The 16447-nt window shown below is 46.5% G+C and overlaps 2 protein-coding genes across 13 annotated transcripts in view; one reads left to right on the top strand and one right to left on the bottom strand.

Moving 5' to 3' along the window:
* DOCK7 (dedicator of cytokinesis 7) overlaps positions 1–4696 on the bottom strand; it is a 109662-nt gene extending 104966 nt beyond the window's left edge. For 4 of the 9 annotated variants that reach the window (XM_080406319.1, XM_080406320.1, XM_080406323.1 and 1 more), the window contains exon 1: positions 1864–4695. In XM_080406319.1, coding sequence (XP_080262445.1) covers positions 1864–2582 — 719 coding nt within the window. In that variant the 5' untranslated portion in view covers positions 2583–4695. Of the gene's footprint in view, positions 1–1863 lie in introns of all 9 variants that reach the window. The other 5 variants (XM_080406321.1, XM_080406324.1, XM_080406325.1 and 2 more) reach the window with 2 other exon arrangements.
* A 4570-nt stretch (positions 4697–9266) lies between these two features.
* Positions 9267–16447, top strand: part of ATG4C (autophagy related 4C cysteine peptidase) — a 29150-nt gene continuing 21969 nt past the window's right edge. Inside the window, exons 1-3 of one of the 4 annotated variants that reach the window (XM_080406423.1) lie at positions 9267–11705; positions 12369–12476; positions 15219–15349. In XM_080406423.1, coding sequence (XP_080262549.1) covers positions 15274–15349 — 76 coding nt within the window. In that variant the 5' untranslated portion in view covers positions 9267–11705; positions 12369–12476; positions 15219–15273. Of the gene's footprint in view, positions 11706–12368; positions 12477–13649; positions 13846–15218; positions 15350–16447 lie in introns of all 4 variants that reach the window. The other 3 variants (XM_080406422.1, XM_080406420.1, XM_080406421.1) reach the window with 3 other exon arrangements.

The following is a 16447-nucleotide window of genomic DNA, read 5'->3' as shown; positions in this document are numbered from 1 at the left end:
ACACTACAATATGGGAAATCCCAGAGAGAAACACAGCAGTCTTATAAATAAGCATAAAAGAAAGAGTTGGAGATGCAACAGCCCTGCTCCTCATTGTGGACCTGAGGTGCAATGAGGGTGCTGACCTCATTGCAGACCACCCGAGTCCTTCCACAGGCACAGCCTCCATGAACAGTAAACTCCACAAATGGATGCAACATGTCAAAAATACCACCTCTGCCTGCACGCACTCACTGCTGCTGTTTGGTTAGTCTGAAAACCCATCAAATGGATTAGCCCAAAAGGTACACAAAGGTGGCACATCTGTGCTACTATGTATTGAACACTGAGATAGTGCCTGACACAGGTAGAAACATTATGAGCACCCACAGTGGTCACCCCAGGGCCATTTTATTTAACTTCCTGTCACAGCTGCAGAACTTTTATGCTCTCACTTCTAGTACTTGTCTCTCACTTGACTATTTCTGTGACTACAATCAAGAACCAGGAAAATGGTGTGGCAGCAAACCCACCTCTCCCTGCTCCCAAGACCTTGATCTGTCACTTTAAACCCTGGCTGCTGCACATCAAGGTTTGCAGAGAACCATGAGAGAACAGCAATGTCTTCACTCATCTTCAGCTTGCGAGCGGGGTGGGATTGATGCCACTCTTCTGCCTCCTACCTAGCCTTTTCCTTTGACCTCATGTTCCCTCATCCATGACCCTTCTCCATCACAGCTTCTGTAACTACAACTATTTGTACCTACAGTTTTCTCATTCAATGGCATGAAAATGATACTCCTTTCACTATTCTCCACAGCCTCCTGAACAGCATCAGCGAAACTGATGGCTCCCACTTCCACTCTGCTGCTAGTTACAGCTAGGAGAGGTATCGCGGTCACCAAAGGCTATTCAGTCAGACCTGCAAACTGAAAAACTGTGGTTCCCACCTGGAACCACATGTTTAACTTGGAATAGAGATCTGCAGAAACCTGGTGTTAGCAGGTAATTTCCTATAAATGTTCCTCTTTAAAAAAAAACACACCACAAAACAACACAAAACTGTAAAATACAAGGATGTTTAACACTGTGAGTCTCAAGTAGTTCTGCATGTCCAAGGAACTGTGCTAACAGTAACCAGCTGCTTATCACACACAAAAGGAAGGGACCTATTCTCTCCATCTTGCAGGCAGCAAGGAGACGAGCAGGCAGGCTTGGTGCTCCCAGGCGGGCGGCGCCGCGCCGGGACAGGGCCCCCCGCCGCGGGCAGAGCCGGGAGGGCGAGCTCGGCGCACAGCGGCCGGGCCCGCCGCGAGCAGCCGGTGCGGGGCAGGGCCGGGGGCAGGCTCCGCACCCCCGCACCGGCAGGAAAACCCTGGCCGCGCTGCCGGGAGCGCTGGGCCGCCCATTGTGCGGCGAGAGGGGGCTGCACAATGCGCCCGGCCGGCCTTTGTTCGCAGGCAGCTGAATCAAACAGCGCTTTTCCTCCTTCCCTGCCTCCCGCCCGCGCCGGCTCCGCTTCCCCAGGGAAGCGGCACCGCGCACGGCCGGCACCGCGCACACAGCCGGCCGCATCCCCCACCCCTTTGTTGTAGACGGGGGGAACCGCAGCCCCGCGGAGCCGGCCTGGGCGGACCCTGCCCGGGCGGACCCTGCCCGGCAGCCCGGCCGGGGGCTGCTCACGGCAGGCCCAGCACGACGCCCCGGCCCGCGCCCTGTCAGCAGCCCGAAGGCCGGCGGGCGCCCGCGGGCCGCGCTGGGCCCGCTCCCCCCTCAGGGGCGCGGCGGCGGGTTCCCCGCTCGCCTCCCCGCCGGCCGGGCCCGGCAGCCCGCCCCCTCCCCGGGCCGGGGCCGAGCGCGCCCCCCGCCCCACGGCCGCGCTACCTGCTGATCTTCTGGGCGAAGGCGCGGCGCTCGGCCATGGCCGCGCTGCGGGGCTCCGCGCGGCCGCTCCTCAGCGCTGGCGGAGCCGGGGAGCCGGGAATGGGCGCCGTAATGCTCCGCGGAGGCGCGCACCCGCGCGGCGCAGCCGGCCCAGCTCCCACCCTCGGCGCTCGCCGCGCCCGCCCGCCTCCTCCCCCTTCCCGGTCAGGGGCCGCTCCTCGCAGACATACGGCGGGGCGGAGTGACCGTCCCCGCTCCCCTGCCCAGCCCCGGTGCCGGGCCCTCGGCCCTCGGGGCCGGCCCGGTTGGGCCCCGCACCAGCGGCCGGCAGCGAGGCGGTCTCCGCCCCGCCGCGCTCGGACGGGTTGCTCCGCGCTCGCCCTCGCTGCCGCTTCATCCCCCCAAGAAAACCGAGTGGGTGGGGGTCCCCACGCGTGGCGAGGCGGACGGCGCTTCACCCCGCCAGCGGCCCCCCGCGGGGCCAAGCCGGCTCTCGGCGGCGGGGGAGTGACCCCGCCGGCCGGCCTCGGGCAGCGGCTGCACGGCCCCGGGCTGCCCCGGGCCCTCGGCTGCCCGCACCCCGGCTCCGGTGGCCGTCCGTGCCATACCCTGCGTAAGGCACCAACTGTCCCTTCAGAAAAGCTAAAAGCCACCCCTGCCGGGGAGTTAGAAGACAACTGGAACAGCGTCACAGCCACCTTTCCATCCGAACGGGCCATTACTACCAGTCTCCCCGTAAACGTGTTGTATTTGAGGTCATCCTAATGGGATGAGGAGGTGGAGGGTGGGGAGGTAAAAAAAAAAAAAACAACACTATTTTGGGACTTTAAAAAAAGATTGACCCTAGGACACATTCTGGCAGATAATTCAAAGTCAACGCTACACGACACATGCTGTGCATTAATCTAAACCAGAGAACTATTAATAGTAATCCAGGAAGTGTCCAAAAGTAGCGAGTGTTAATTCATTCCATTCCATCTGTTTGCATTGTGCTAATGTTTCCAGCACACTGCGACTGCAAGATCAGTATACCAATTTTTCCACTAGCAGAAGCCACTGATTTCCAGCTGCACACAATTATTCTGCTTTTCTGTTTGTATCTGTTTACACAGGGAATGTCAGACCCCAAAATCTGCAAATATATACATGTGTGAGTAATCCCACTGGAGTTAATCAGACTCTGTGCACATATAAAGTGAATCCCATGTGGGTAAGATTGTGGCCCGCTACAGAAATGTGCTGTCATCCGTTACACAGATGCACGCACACACGTGCACACAGATGGAGATGCTGCAAAGCAAAGACCTATTGTACACCACGGAGAAAGGGCTGCTCTTCTCCAAGGGGGAGGGGAGCAACTATCCCACAGATGTCTGCCAAGACACAGACTTTTCCTCTGGAACACTCTGCCTGCCCGTAGAATTGCACACAAGATAAGCCCACCTCACAGCGGGGACGGGGTAAGCCAATGAGCCATTTACCTTCTCATATCTGCACAAGCTGTGGGTGCCCCATCCCTGGCAGGGCTCAAGGCCAGGCTGGACAGGGCTGGGAGCAGCCTGGGCTGGTGGGAGGGGTCCCTGCCCATGGCAGGGGGTGGGACTGGGTGGTCTGTAAAAGGTCGCTGCCAACCCAAACCATGCTGTGACTCTATGAATAAATTCTCACACAGAGTGTGCACGCTTGCAAGAACAGATCCAAGCATGAAGGACCACCAGAAATGTTTCATCTTTCCCATCCTGCACCCCATATGGAAGTTCCTTTCCAAAATGGCATCAGTCTGAGATGCAGGAGGGCTAATTTAGTCCTGCCTGAAGGGAAAACATCACCACCTAACTCTTTCAAACTGAAAGTGGGAATCCTGCATTTCTGGAAAGGGAAATTACCTTACTGCTGCCAGGAGGTGCAAAGAGCAGTCCAGCCCCAGAAGCCCTGACATACAGAGCACAGAGTATCCAAGGTCAATCACAAGACCTCTTGGATTTTAGGTTTCATTTTTCCCTCGTGTCAGTTACTACCACAGACAGAAGAACTTGGTTAAGTTGTGGGACATGTAAAGTCAGCTCAGTATCATCACCAAAATCTACATACAGCTTTTTTTTCTACAATTGATTTGTTAGCGTGGGCCGTTTAAAGACTGAGGGTACACTTCAAAATGCAAGTAATGACACGGGTGACTTTATGTCTCTGCCTGATGAGCAGGAGTGGCTTAGCCTGAAGCAGCTACTCACCACCCATACCGCCTGTCCCCTCCACAAAGGTGTCCGAGCTCTCCAAAGTCTGTAGCATGAGGACTTAAGCAACAAGTTGCTGAGTTACGATGTCACCTTTGCTCATCTGTCAGTGACCTGCTCTTCATTGACTTTTTCTGCCGCTTAGAGCTTGGCCAGATGAACTCTGGCAGACTTGATTCCAGCTGCCCACCCACCTCTGTGCTGGAGGCAACTGGCAGAAGAGCAGTCAGATGAGACATGCCTACACCTCAGCCGCGCCTGACAGATGTGCTCTGACATCTGAAACCGCGGGGAAGGAAAGTCTCTGTGTGGATACCAGAGTTTGAAACTGCTAGCTGAGGTGAGGATACACCTCCTGCTCTGCCACCCTTGCCAGAGAGGCCACAGCCTCACTGGAAGAGCAGGACAAAAACTGGGAGCAATAGAGCTTTGATGCGACAGTCTCTCCTTGACAGTGAAGGGCCCCTGCACTAATTGCAGATCATCACTGCAGTAGGCTGCAAAGCTAAAATGCAGCAGGGGACAGAAGCCCACCTCTTTATGAACAGTTTGTCACTCATCTTGTCAAAGCATACAATGTACAGAAGTATCAACAGAGATTTAAAAAACCTAACTCCACCCTATCAAATGTGGAACATCTATGTACAAAGATGAAAAAACTAATTTTCAATTCAAAGATACAAAATGGATATACAATAGATCTCTACCAAATACGGTATGTATTATGTGCTCTCAAGGGAAGGGTATTGCTTTGCAGATAAATAGGCTTTCTCCATAGAATTGGTATAAATATGAACAAAATCCCTCAATTCATTTAAGAGGCAACATCAACAAGTGCATTTCAGAAAAATAACAAAGATTCCTCATTACTTTTTATACAGTAACAGCCTGACACAAGTCTACAAAGTTGGTGTCAATGACTTTGAATAGTTAGAGACCACTGAGGTTGGTGGAAATGTACACATGACCTTGTAAAGAGAACCAAGAGCTTCTATAGATTGACTCTAAATTCTGTAGTGCGTGGAGCATTAATCAAAAGAAGTCAAGGAAAAAGGGAAATTGGGGGGGGGGGGGGGGGGGCAGGAAATGCAGTCTTTTACTGTCATAAATCCAATAATGCCAAACACTAAAATTCATGGTATCAACAAATCCTGCCTCCATATCACTGGCAAGTCAGCACGATCGATGTCGTGGCAACACTGTTATTCCCAGTACTAAGGTGAGTGCTGCCACAGACAGGCACTGTGAGTCACGTAACTTTTCTGTCTCATTTTCTCATCTTAAAAGCAAATTAGTTGAAGGAAATGTTTCATCTGAAGAAAGAAACTCATGCTTTGCAAAGAGGAGAATGTGACCAATTGGACACAGACCTGTTACCTGGAATTTCAGTGTGCAAAAAAAATTTCTCCAGGCATCTCTTTAAGAACTAGCAGCTTCCTCCAATTCAAAAACAACTGTGGTGTGGCAAATTTTACCTGCAGTAGGAAACAGAACTATTTTCTTTTACATTAGGGTGAAACTGTATGCGATTGATTATGTATTTGGAGTGTTAGGCTGCTTATTTTTCATAAAGTTGTTTGTGCCTGTGTATTGTCCTCAGGGGTGACTGGCATCTCAGCATGAGGGTGAAGACAAATCAAGACGACCTTCAGTGGAGGGACTGTGTATACTGCAATTAATACCTCCATCCAGCTCAGCTTAATTTAAATTAATGTTTGGCTAGAGGCTACATATTTCTAGTAACCAATTTAAACCTGAGAACTTTATCAACATTATGAGCATTCTGAAGTTACTCTGCCTTAATATGTTGCAATTCTTCATCATGTTTTAGAAAGCAAAGAAGGAACCTAGCTTGTTCTATACAGTAGAATGCATCAGTCTTTGAAAGAGATCACTGCCTCCAAAAAGGAGTTAGCCCATTTATGCAGCTGTCAGCAATAAGTACCTGCTGCTCCAGGTAGGTGGTCTCTGAGAAGCTGGGGGGTGATCCTCACCTGTCCTGGATGTGGTAGTACTCCACCAAGACAAAGACTGAGCATATAGTAAATTGGGAGTTGAGGGATGCTGTGAAAGAGGATGGGTCTCCACTGTAGCTGTTCCATTTCCCTTCTAGTAACCTTGCTGATTTGGGGGCTGGGAGGAAGCCCAGCAATTTATCACAACATGGACTGCCATGTTGAAAGTCACATTTTGTTCTTCTCTGATAACATGTAACAAAAAGGTGATGCATGAACAGTTCAGCCTACATTTGCGAGCTGCATTTGGGCTAAGCACCTATCTGAAGTTCATGGCCTAGATCCAGTGCTCCATCAACACACATGTATCCGTGAAACAACATGTCTCACACTGAAGGGGTGTGAATGAAGAAGCATTTCAATCAATTCACCAGGGTACTGGGTCCATAAACCACATACATCCTTTAAAACACATAACCAAAATGCTTTTTGTATTGAGAGTGAATTTTACTTGGCTATAATCAAATTTGGTAAACACGTCATGCAAACACAGACATAACTCTTTGAGCCTAATAATTATAAGATTAAGTCCTGCAGAAGAAAAATCTTTTGGATTGTAGCCATGAAACATTTCGCAAAAAGCGAACTGATCCTGTGCCTTGTTTGCTAGCAGTCTATTTACTCAGTCCATTGCTTCCTTGTTCTTCTTACGCAAACTTCCTCAAAGCAAACACTCTGAAAACATTTTCCACTGAAAACGCGTCCAACATAATTCAGTAAACAATGTAGTAAATAAGGGATTGCAAATTCAGAGAGCCATCTACTGGCAACTAAGTGAAACGAATTAAATTAATTAAGGGCCAAATCTTATGTCTCTCTTTGCAAATATTTTGCTTTACAGACAAGGAACTGCACATATAATATAAACTGTAAAGCATCATTATCTTCTCAAGACATGTCTGGCAAGAGTGAAGATGCTGGTGTTCTCAGAGCAAGAAAGAGCAGCCTCATTTGCCCAGTGCCCAGATTCTGACAGGCAGATGAGAAACTAGGAGAGTAAAGAAGGAGTAAGGACTCTCCAGGTGCCTGCAGCCTTCACTACATCCCTCACATCCATGTTAATTCTTTTATAGATGACTCAAGCCAGGCATAGCAGAAGCTAATGACAGCAGAGCTTGAAGCAAATCCAAGGTGCCCTGAGTACAGCATTTTAAAGACCAGTTTTATAGGGAATGGTGGTATTCATCCCAGACATCAGAAGACCACGAGGGAACCCCATGGCAAGGAAGGGAGATACTTTGTAGTTCTGGACACCAAATCAAATCGTATCAACTATTGCACAAAGCAAAACAGCTGTGTGTAAAACATTCTGCCTAGAGCGGAATCTCCCAGCCTGTGAACCTGACCCACAGGAGGATCATGCTTCTGCTCCCTGGGAGAAGCACAACAGTTCCAGGCACTGGTGTTATTTGAAGATGGGGGAAGCAGCAGTGGTGTCTGGTTCCTCCCTTTCTCTTGGACATACCTCCAGAATTTAGGTGCAGCAGCTGGGTAGCCCAGCAGACATTGCAGCAGGAATGGTGGCCAGACTCATACTTCTACAGGAGGAAGAGTTCCTTTTGAAGAAGAAATGGAAATTAGAATCCTCAGCTGCATTAGCCTTTCTGCGCCTTCTTTGTATGGCAGTACTTGATGTCTGCATCATTTTTGCCTTTATCCTTTCTCTCCTGGCATTATTACTTTCAGATTTCTTCATTTTAATAGATGGGTTCATGAACTTAAAAGTTCCTCAGATAAGGACTCATAGTCTTCCCAACCAAGCTTCCATTAATTTCTGCTCATGTTTATAATTTTCAGGTAGTTTATGTTTCTACTCTGAATATAGCTTACAATCTCTCCCAGTTTAATACTCTGTAAATGCCACTAATATGGTCTTTATTTACTCTTTCCAGGTATTTAACTAAGATCTTAAATTAAGGGTAGCCTTGGCACAGATTCTTACAGGTATCCTACTGGAGCCTCCTCTTGCTTAGCCTAATCCTAGGATAAAGTAAGAAAATCTGGGTTTGGATGTAGTGAGCGGTATGAGTAGAAGCATGCTGGCTAAACCAGTGGAAACAAACACCTCATCAGCAACCTAGTGAAGGGGTAGACTCACTCGGTCCCTTTCATCCTGCGTTACTGCTTGAAAGGATGGCGCACAAACTGCTGCCACAGTGGTTGCACAGGCAGACTGACATAACCAGGCATGTGAGCAGATCCACACTTCGGTAGACATGTGAGTCTAGTCCAGGAAAGGACCTCGGGGCCACCCTTAGCAGACAGCATAGTCAGAGTCTGGGCATGCAGGTGGGAAAACTTCTAGAAGCAGCTTGGGAGAATCCTTTATGCCCTGAATGGATCCCTCAAGCGTACATGCTGCTTTGCTGCTTTATGGTGTGCATGCATTGACTATTAACCTTGAAGATCCCAAATTCTTTGCGAAACCCATGACGTTCTGGAGCAACAGGCTTGCTTCAGAGACAAAAGATTTCTCATAGCTTTTAGTTTTTAATCAATAATGCTTCTCATCCTTATAAAGCTCCATATCATTTATCTAACCATTCTATTTCCAGTAGTGTTGCTAAGCGCAGGCAACCCTTCCACAAGCACGTCTGAGGTTTTCTGTTCTTAAATGGGTGGGAGCAACCTTATTGTCATTTATTTTAACAAGTAGTTCTGTAAGCAGCAGAACTAACACAGCCTGGATTCCAGTGTTTTCCCTTTATCCTATTCCACAGTGTCTTTCTACCTGAGCAGCTATTTCCACAGAAACTGGAGGTATTTACTATCTCTGAAGCTCTGCAAACTTGATTAAATTGCAGAGCAGTTTCAAAACTTTCCAGAGGGAAATAGATCACAGATGGCTTACTTCCCTCGGAAATGAAACTAAAAATAAATGAGGAAAAATTCTCTTCTTTATAGCTCCTTGACCCAAGGTCTGCTCTGTTTAGACAGGCAAATGGGTGTTTTGGAAAGCACATACTGTTGGCCAAATGTTTAACGGTCTTTTCCAAATATATTGCAGATTATTGATGAATGCTTAGACGACTTCCCACAGGTGATCTGGTAGGCTAGTGGCAGATACGGGATTACAAACTTCATTCCCCTGACTGCCCAGCAATTTGGTGTTATCTTACCATTCTGCAGTATTTGGTGGGTGAATGTTGTGCAGCCATGGCATCTCTAAGAACCATAATGCAAAAAGTATCTTCTCTAGGGTTTTGTCTTCTTGGCATTGCTGCTTGGCGTTACCCGCTTGGTTTACCTATTGAAAAAAGCAAAGACAAATTATATTTTCCACAAACACAGATTTAAAATATTTCCTTATTAGTAGTATATTAACTTAGTAGAAATGGAGCTCAAAGATGGTTTGCATGGCCTTTATGCCTTTAAAATGTTTTAAGTGTAAACTCTGTGACATTTGTTAGAAGTTTGTTGAATGCAATATTTTCTCCCACTCCCTCGGCAAATCTTTCCTACAGAAATAGTAATTAATGAATGTGAAGAAAATCCTCTCCTTGCAGACAGTTATTTATGGTTGCCTGAGTAATTATTTTGCAATCAAAGCTTTTTTTGTATGATCTGACTAGTGCAAAAAGCAGAAAATAAATATCTTCATTCTCATAACCTGATTGCCTGAGGGATTTACAATGTATATCCAGATGGCATATTGTGTGGCCTATGAAATCAGGGCATGGTTATTAAATTTCAGAGCAGGAAGGTGCAGGCAACTAATTTCAGGCAAGGGAATAGCCATTTCATCTGATCACCTAAATAATTTTTTGTTCAGCATTTAGCCAAATCCAAGCCACGTTAGCTACTCAGCTCTCAATATTCAAGAACATACACAAACAGACAAGCACATTCATCTTTGTCTTTGAGAATAAAAGCAAAGATGAAACTTTAAAGAACTATTATTCCTCAAACAGGTCATAAAATTCTGAAGGTAGGAGGCCTGTTTCCTTCTGTACTGACAGAATACCCACCACTGTGGGGCCACAGTCCTTCATGAGTTTAGTACAAACAGCAACGTGGTTTTTATTTTTAAATCTTTATCTTTGCTTCAAATATAAAGACATATATGGTGTGCGTGCCACTTTCTGTGTATTACCTCTCCTTTCTAGTTTTGAAAAGGAACAGTAACCACATGTGACTGTTCTTCCAGATTTTTTATCATGGTAGTGTTATTACTATCATGCCACTATACAGAGATGCTTGCTGCTAGGGTCTGAAGGATTCCTAAAAGACATGAGAATTGTGATCACTAATTTACCGGAACACAGAAATGAAGTGCTGTTAGTAAGGGCAAGCAGTGAGCTGAAAGGCAGGGGAAGGATTACAAAGGTGATCTGCTACTTCCCCACCTCAAACCAATACCTAGACCTTTAAAACAAGACATTGTCTGCTTTGAACATTAATACCTCTTTACTTATCACATCTACTATGTGAAATACGTTCTATCTGTGAGATTATGCAACAAAACCCAACATGAAATACCTGAAACATCCATGCATTTGTACTGAAGCTTAATTTTAAATCACGTGCTATAATTGTGTGGTGATTATAAAAAAAATAAAATTAGTCTGATCATCTTTGACCAGCAGAAGGCAGTAAAATCACAAAATGAAAAAAAAACCCAACCAACACCCAACCTGCATCAACCCAAACCTGTGCTGTTGAGTGCCCAGGGAACGCAGGCACGTCGCCTTTCCCTCACACTGCCCTAGGATGTTAGGCAGCAGTGCCAGTTGCAGTCAAGAAATTCAAGTCACATCCTTTCCAAATCCTGCACTTTTTTTCTTTTTAAACCCTTGGCTCCTGATAGAGCCAATTATTACTTTTAAGCAGCTTAAGAGAGATGAATGAAGAACCTACTTTACAAAAGACTAAAACAAACCACAAAACCCTCAGCACATCTAGTCTAGAAGAGAGGATATGTAGTTACTCTTACATACTTTTAGAAAACAAATAAAGCAGCAAGTTGAATTGGAAAAGATGGTTGGTATGTGAACAAACAGGTTATGTGTTCAGGCTGGAGATGTAAGTGCTACTGGCCCCCAGAGAACTTGGAGATTCTGGAACCATTTTGCTGTAGTGGAGTCAAAGAACAGACCGTTTAAAAAAAAAAAAAAGCCACACACAAAAACAGAACAAAAAACCAAAACCAAACTAATACCCGAAACCCCACACAAACCAAACGCCAATAAAAAAAGGAAAACACCTTGAAGCGACAGCTGGAGAGCCCGCGCGGGCCTGTATGGCCGGGCTGGTGGGGCCTGACGGCGGGGCTGGGCTTCCCGCGCAAAGCCTGCGGCCTCCCGCGCTGCGCCCGCCTTCCCGGGGGCCCGCCTCAACCCGGCCCGTCTCAGGCGCCTCAGCCGGGCCTGGCGCCTCCCGCCGCGCCCCTTCCTCCCGCCTCCTCAGGCGGCGGCTGGCCCCCGCCCTCGCGCCGGCCTACAGCCCCCAGCGAGCCCCGCGCGGGCCCGCCACCGCGCTCGACCCGCTCCCGCAGCGGCGCCCGCCGGGAGCTGTAGTTCGGCGTCGTTCCCTCACGGCTGAAGCCCCGGGAGGCCGCTCCTGGGCCGGCTGCGCCACGGAGCTCACCGGGCGGGTAAGCAGCGGCCTCATCGCCTTCCGGCCGCCGGTGCCGGGGTGCTGTGCGAGCGGCTCCTCCACACCCCCCTCCCGGAGGGCCGCGGCGGCGGCGCGAGCTGGGGAGCGTTACCCGCCCGCCGCCCCGTGAGGCTCCGTGAGGGGAGCGCGGTGCGCAGGGGGCAGCGCTGCCCGGGAGCGCGGCCCGCGGCGCCGGGCGGGACGAAACGCCTCAGTGGCGGCGGCGAGGCGGCGGCGAGGAGGCGGCCGGTGGCGGGCGGGCAGGGCCCGGGGCTCTCCCGCGTGCCCCTCGCCGGGAGGGGTGAAGCACGGGCGGGCGGCCCTGCTTGTGCCGCCGGCGGGCGGCCGCGGTACCGGCGCTGCAGCGGGTTGGCGGGAGAACGGGGCCGCCGAGCGGGCCCCCGGCGGCTGCTGACAAAGCCCGCGGGAGCCGGTGGGAGCGCACAAAGCGCTGCCGCCCGCCCGGAGCTGGGGGGTGAACGGGCGGGCGGAGCGGCGTCTGCTCCGCCGGCAGCGCTTGCTCGGGTTTAAATGCTGGATGGGCGAAAGGTGCCGTCTTTGCTACAGAATTTTAAAAAAGGAAAAAAAAAAAAAAAAGCTGTGTTTTTTCACCTGCCTTTTAGAAAGTGTTATTTCTATCTGTCTTAATATGTGTTTACAGCTGGAAAGGGGTAACTCCTTAAAAATGACCCCTTGGCATTATCCTCTGTCAGGGACTTCTCTGTGGGCTTTGCTGACTGTCACCGCTGCTAGTTCAGTTTCTTCCCAGGTAGGAAAAAAAAGTGAAGGGGGTCTTCATTCTTAATTAATAAAGATAGTCACATTTAGACTTCATTCATTCCCATCACTGCAGTTTCATTAGGTTGTTCTTGCGTTGTTAATGAAAACAAACTAATTCTGTTGTTAGGGGGGGGGTTCCATGGCTAGTAACAAACTGTCACCTTGCTGCCATCATCCCCCAGCAGACAGTGATGACAGCTCTGAGAGGACAGGTCTCTTTTCCTTACAGGTGTGTCTTGCCACTCTCTGAAGTAACATTGTCCTAGTAATGTACATTCTAGGTAACTTCTTAAATGAGGCAGCTTCAGTATAAAGCCGTTAGCTTTAGATTTAATAATGGGGGTTGCATTGTGCCTTTTGGGCTTCAGTCTGTATTCCCTGTGACATTCTCCTGATGCTGTTCCATTAATTTCAGCACAGCTATTACTGATGCCTTCCTACGTTGATGGGAAGAGCCCGCATTTTTTCAGTAGAATAAATGTGCCCATTTTGTGTTAGCATTCTTCTTGGGAGTCCTTTTCACATCTTTAGTATAATGCTTGGGAAGAACAGTAACTGGATGAAAGAAAGATGTGCTGGGATGACCGTTGTCTTTTAAAGGAAAATGAGCTTCTTTCTCATTTCAATAATTTTTTCTTCCGGCCATTTCAGAATGGTAGAGTTTATTTCATTTCTAATTTTAGCCAGAGGGAGCTTTTGTAGGTATTGGCTTTTAAGGCAATCAGTGGCCTCTGCATAAATGACTGTCACTGATTGATCATGTGAGGACAGGCCGGACCAAACACATGTCCTGAAGAAGTTCATCTTACCAGCTTCGCCATCCAGAGTCAGTGATACAGTCAGTCAGTCTTTTTTTTTTCTTTTTTTCCCTAAAGAAAAGAAAGGGAAAAAAGGCAGGAAATTAAAATCTAACCGTAAACTGTCTTTTTCTTCCTTGCCTTACAAAACCTTAACACAAGGCTAATCATAGTAAGGTTGTAGCCATTTGTTGTTTTCATTAGCTAAAAAATGTCATCTTCCCCTGTGTTTGTGAGCTTGCACGGCCTCTTGTTCATCAAAAAGCTGTTGGCAGATTTTGATGAAATAATGTAATGAAATAGCAGGAAAACATGCTGGGTATTGCTTGGGCAGTAGACCACTGCTTTCCTTGCCCTACCTACAGATCCCAGAAACAGTGTGGCTGTGCATGTACCCTCAGGCTCCGAAGACATTGGCACCCTGACGTCATCGCACTCTCTTCGATTACACTGTCAGTGGCTGGGTTTTACTTAAAATATGCCACCCATAGAGAGAAGTAACATGGTTTAGAATTCATCCTGCTTTTGATCCCAATTCAATGGAGAATAACGCATGGAAAGGTAAATACAGTTCTAGATTCTCCTTTTAAAGTAAGGAGGTTATGTGTAGCGTCAGTGATGGCGTATGCTCCTGATCCAAGTTTGTTAATTAAATAAGATGGTTTGCTTTTGTTCGTGTCATCATCTGATGTTATCAGAGCTTAGCTAAAAATTCAGTGAAGGTTGCACTGATGTACCACTATTGATCAACTTTTGATGTCCCACAAGATCTCCCATTGCAGCAGTAGCTTGTAATTTTTCAGCTATCAGTGCAAGGGTTTGAGCTACCAAACAGCATCAAGAAAACCTCCAGTATCTGCTCTTTTAAAGTGAACCGTTGACAGAATACATGCAGTGAAGGAAGCTCTATTACTTAATAGCAAACTCCCTGTTACAAATGGTGCAGATGGCCTACAAAGGGTTTTCTCAGATTTCTTAGAAACAGAGATAAAGGTAGTATATATTCTTTCTGTATTATTACCAGTCTAGGTTGCTTCTAAGGTGAAGTCCATCTTGTTATGCAGTTTAGAGTCAGTAAAAATGCATTCCCTTCCACTCGTCCCCTTGAAAAATTTATAAGCAGTTTTTACAGAATTCATCTGCAATGTAGTGGCTCTTGCCACCATTTTACCACTCGTAATACAGCTGGACTGCTGTAGACAGCACAAATCAGAAAAGAGCCCTTTTTGCACTGCAATTAATAATTAGAAGAGATATAAAGTAAACACGGATTTTATAACAGTATTCTAATAATCTTTTCATGTTACCTTTCTAGCAAGTTAATTCTGTACAAAATTATGTCACTTACTACACGTTTTCAGTGCTACACATTTTCTGCTTTGCACATGTACACAGCACATCTTGCACTTTGTCTTTCAATTCCTTCAATGCCTGTAAACTTTGGCTTAGAAAATTCTTGATTAGATATCTTGAGGCAATAAATAAGATTTGTTTATTGGTGCTCAGAACCCCTGATGGGGGTGGGGGAGGGCAGTGCTTATTGTATTCTATTCAGCAGAAGAGAATAGCATCTCTTCTATTTAGTGAAAAGCGTGGTATCTCTTCATTTCACTGCCAATTAGAATGAGTGTACTTGTATGCCAGCACAGGTTATATGCTCTAGATCAGTTTGTTGAGCAATAGAGAGCTGTTGGAGAACATTATATTTTATTTAGCTTTGTGTAGTAATTTTATTGGTGTATATTTGGAATGAAATTATTTTATTAGTTATTCATGGAACATGTGATTGCTTCTCTGTACCTGGTAGTGGAGGATTCTGCAAGTTCATTACCGTTTCTAGTCATGTTAGGCTTAAGTACCTGTGTGCTCTGGTGGTGATACTGTACCCTGTGTTCTCAGTGCCCATAGATCTGTTTATGTTTTTGTTTCTACAGTAGCAGAATTAAATGTCTTGCAAGACAGCGATGGCTTTTTCTCTAGAATTTGAATATGGAGGCCACGGGGACAGATGAAGTAGAAAAGATAAAATCAAAGTTTATGTCTGCATGGCACAACATGAAATACAGTAAGTGAAACAGTGTATGGTAAGATCCTGTCTCTATTGAAATGAACGGAATTTTTCTTGTTGACATGAGTGGGATCATGACTCAGAAACTTAACTAATACCAATAATAAAAATGCAATAAGATTCTTGAAACCATTTTTACTCTGATAATATGAGCAGCCTGAGTAAACAAACTTTTAATTTTTCAACTAGATTTGCATAATTTCTTTTAAAATTACTTATTTTGAAAACAGTAAATAGATTATGTAAATGACACTGGATTTGCTTAGGCTTTTAAACAGGGATAAAATGGAATCATCTGCGCAAAGATTTTTTTATTTTTATATGTACTTTTCTGGAAAAAATAGGATGGTCTGTGAAATACAAACTCTGCTGAAGAGTCTACTTCACACACTTGAGTAACGTACTTTTCCACAGTTGAACATCAGTAATTTGTTTATAAGCAAACAAATTTTCAAGTGTGCCCTTCACTAATCTGTCCTTAACCTTAGTTCTTCTAGTTTCCCTCTGGGACTGAGTTTGCTCAGATTTACCACCAGGTTTCTGATAAATTTGTTAATTCTCATAACAGCCTTGGAGATGTCTGGCAAGACAAAAAGATACTTTTTCTTCTTTCTTTAAGGCTACCATGTGGCTGAAGGGGAATAGTATTCATTACACCCTATATGTGAAAGGAAAAGTTAAGAAACTCTGGGTTTAGGATGTGAAAGACCATAGGATTTAGACTTAAGTGAAAAAGCTACTGCCTGGGGACACTGTCAAAACCTAAAAGCAGAATTCTGGCCCTTTGATATTGTATAGCATATTGTACTACCCCTTTTGTGTCTGAAATCTGCAATTTAATTTTGTGGTGTTTAATTAATCCTATGGGAAGAGCTGTACTTCATGCATTTTCACTGGTCATATGTGAAGCCTATTTTATGTTACAGGAGTCAGAAGCCTCACAGAATCGAACTATGCAGTAATGAATTCACAGTGGAGACAAAGCAACTTAAGCTCAGCCTTAGGATTTCTGCATCCTAACAATTTCTGCATAGCAGTGCCATTGTATTAATATTGAAACATTCGTATATGGGTAACATTGTTACTGTTAAACCA

This window comes from Falco punctatus, assembly GCF_963210335.1.
Source record: "Falco punctatus genome assembly, chromosome: 11".
NCBI classification, from domain to species: Eukaryota; Metazoa; Chordata; class Aves; order Falconiformes; family Falconidae; genus Falco; species Falco punctatus.
The sequence above is the reverse complement of the archived record's forward strand: the minus strand, read 5'-3'. Positions and strand labels throughout refer to the sequence as shown.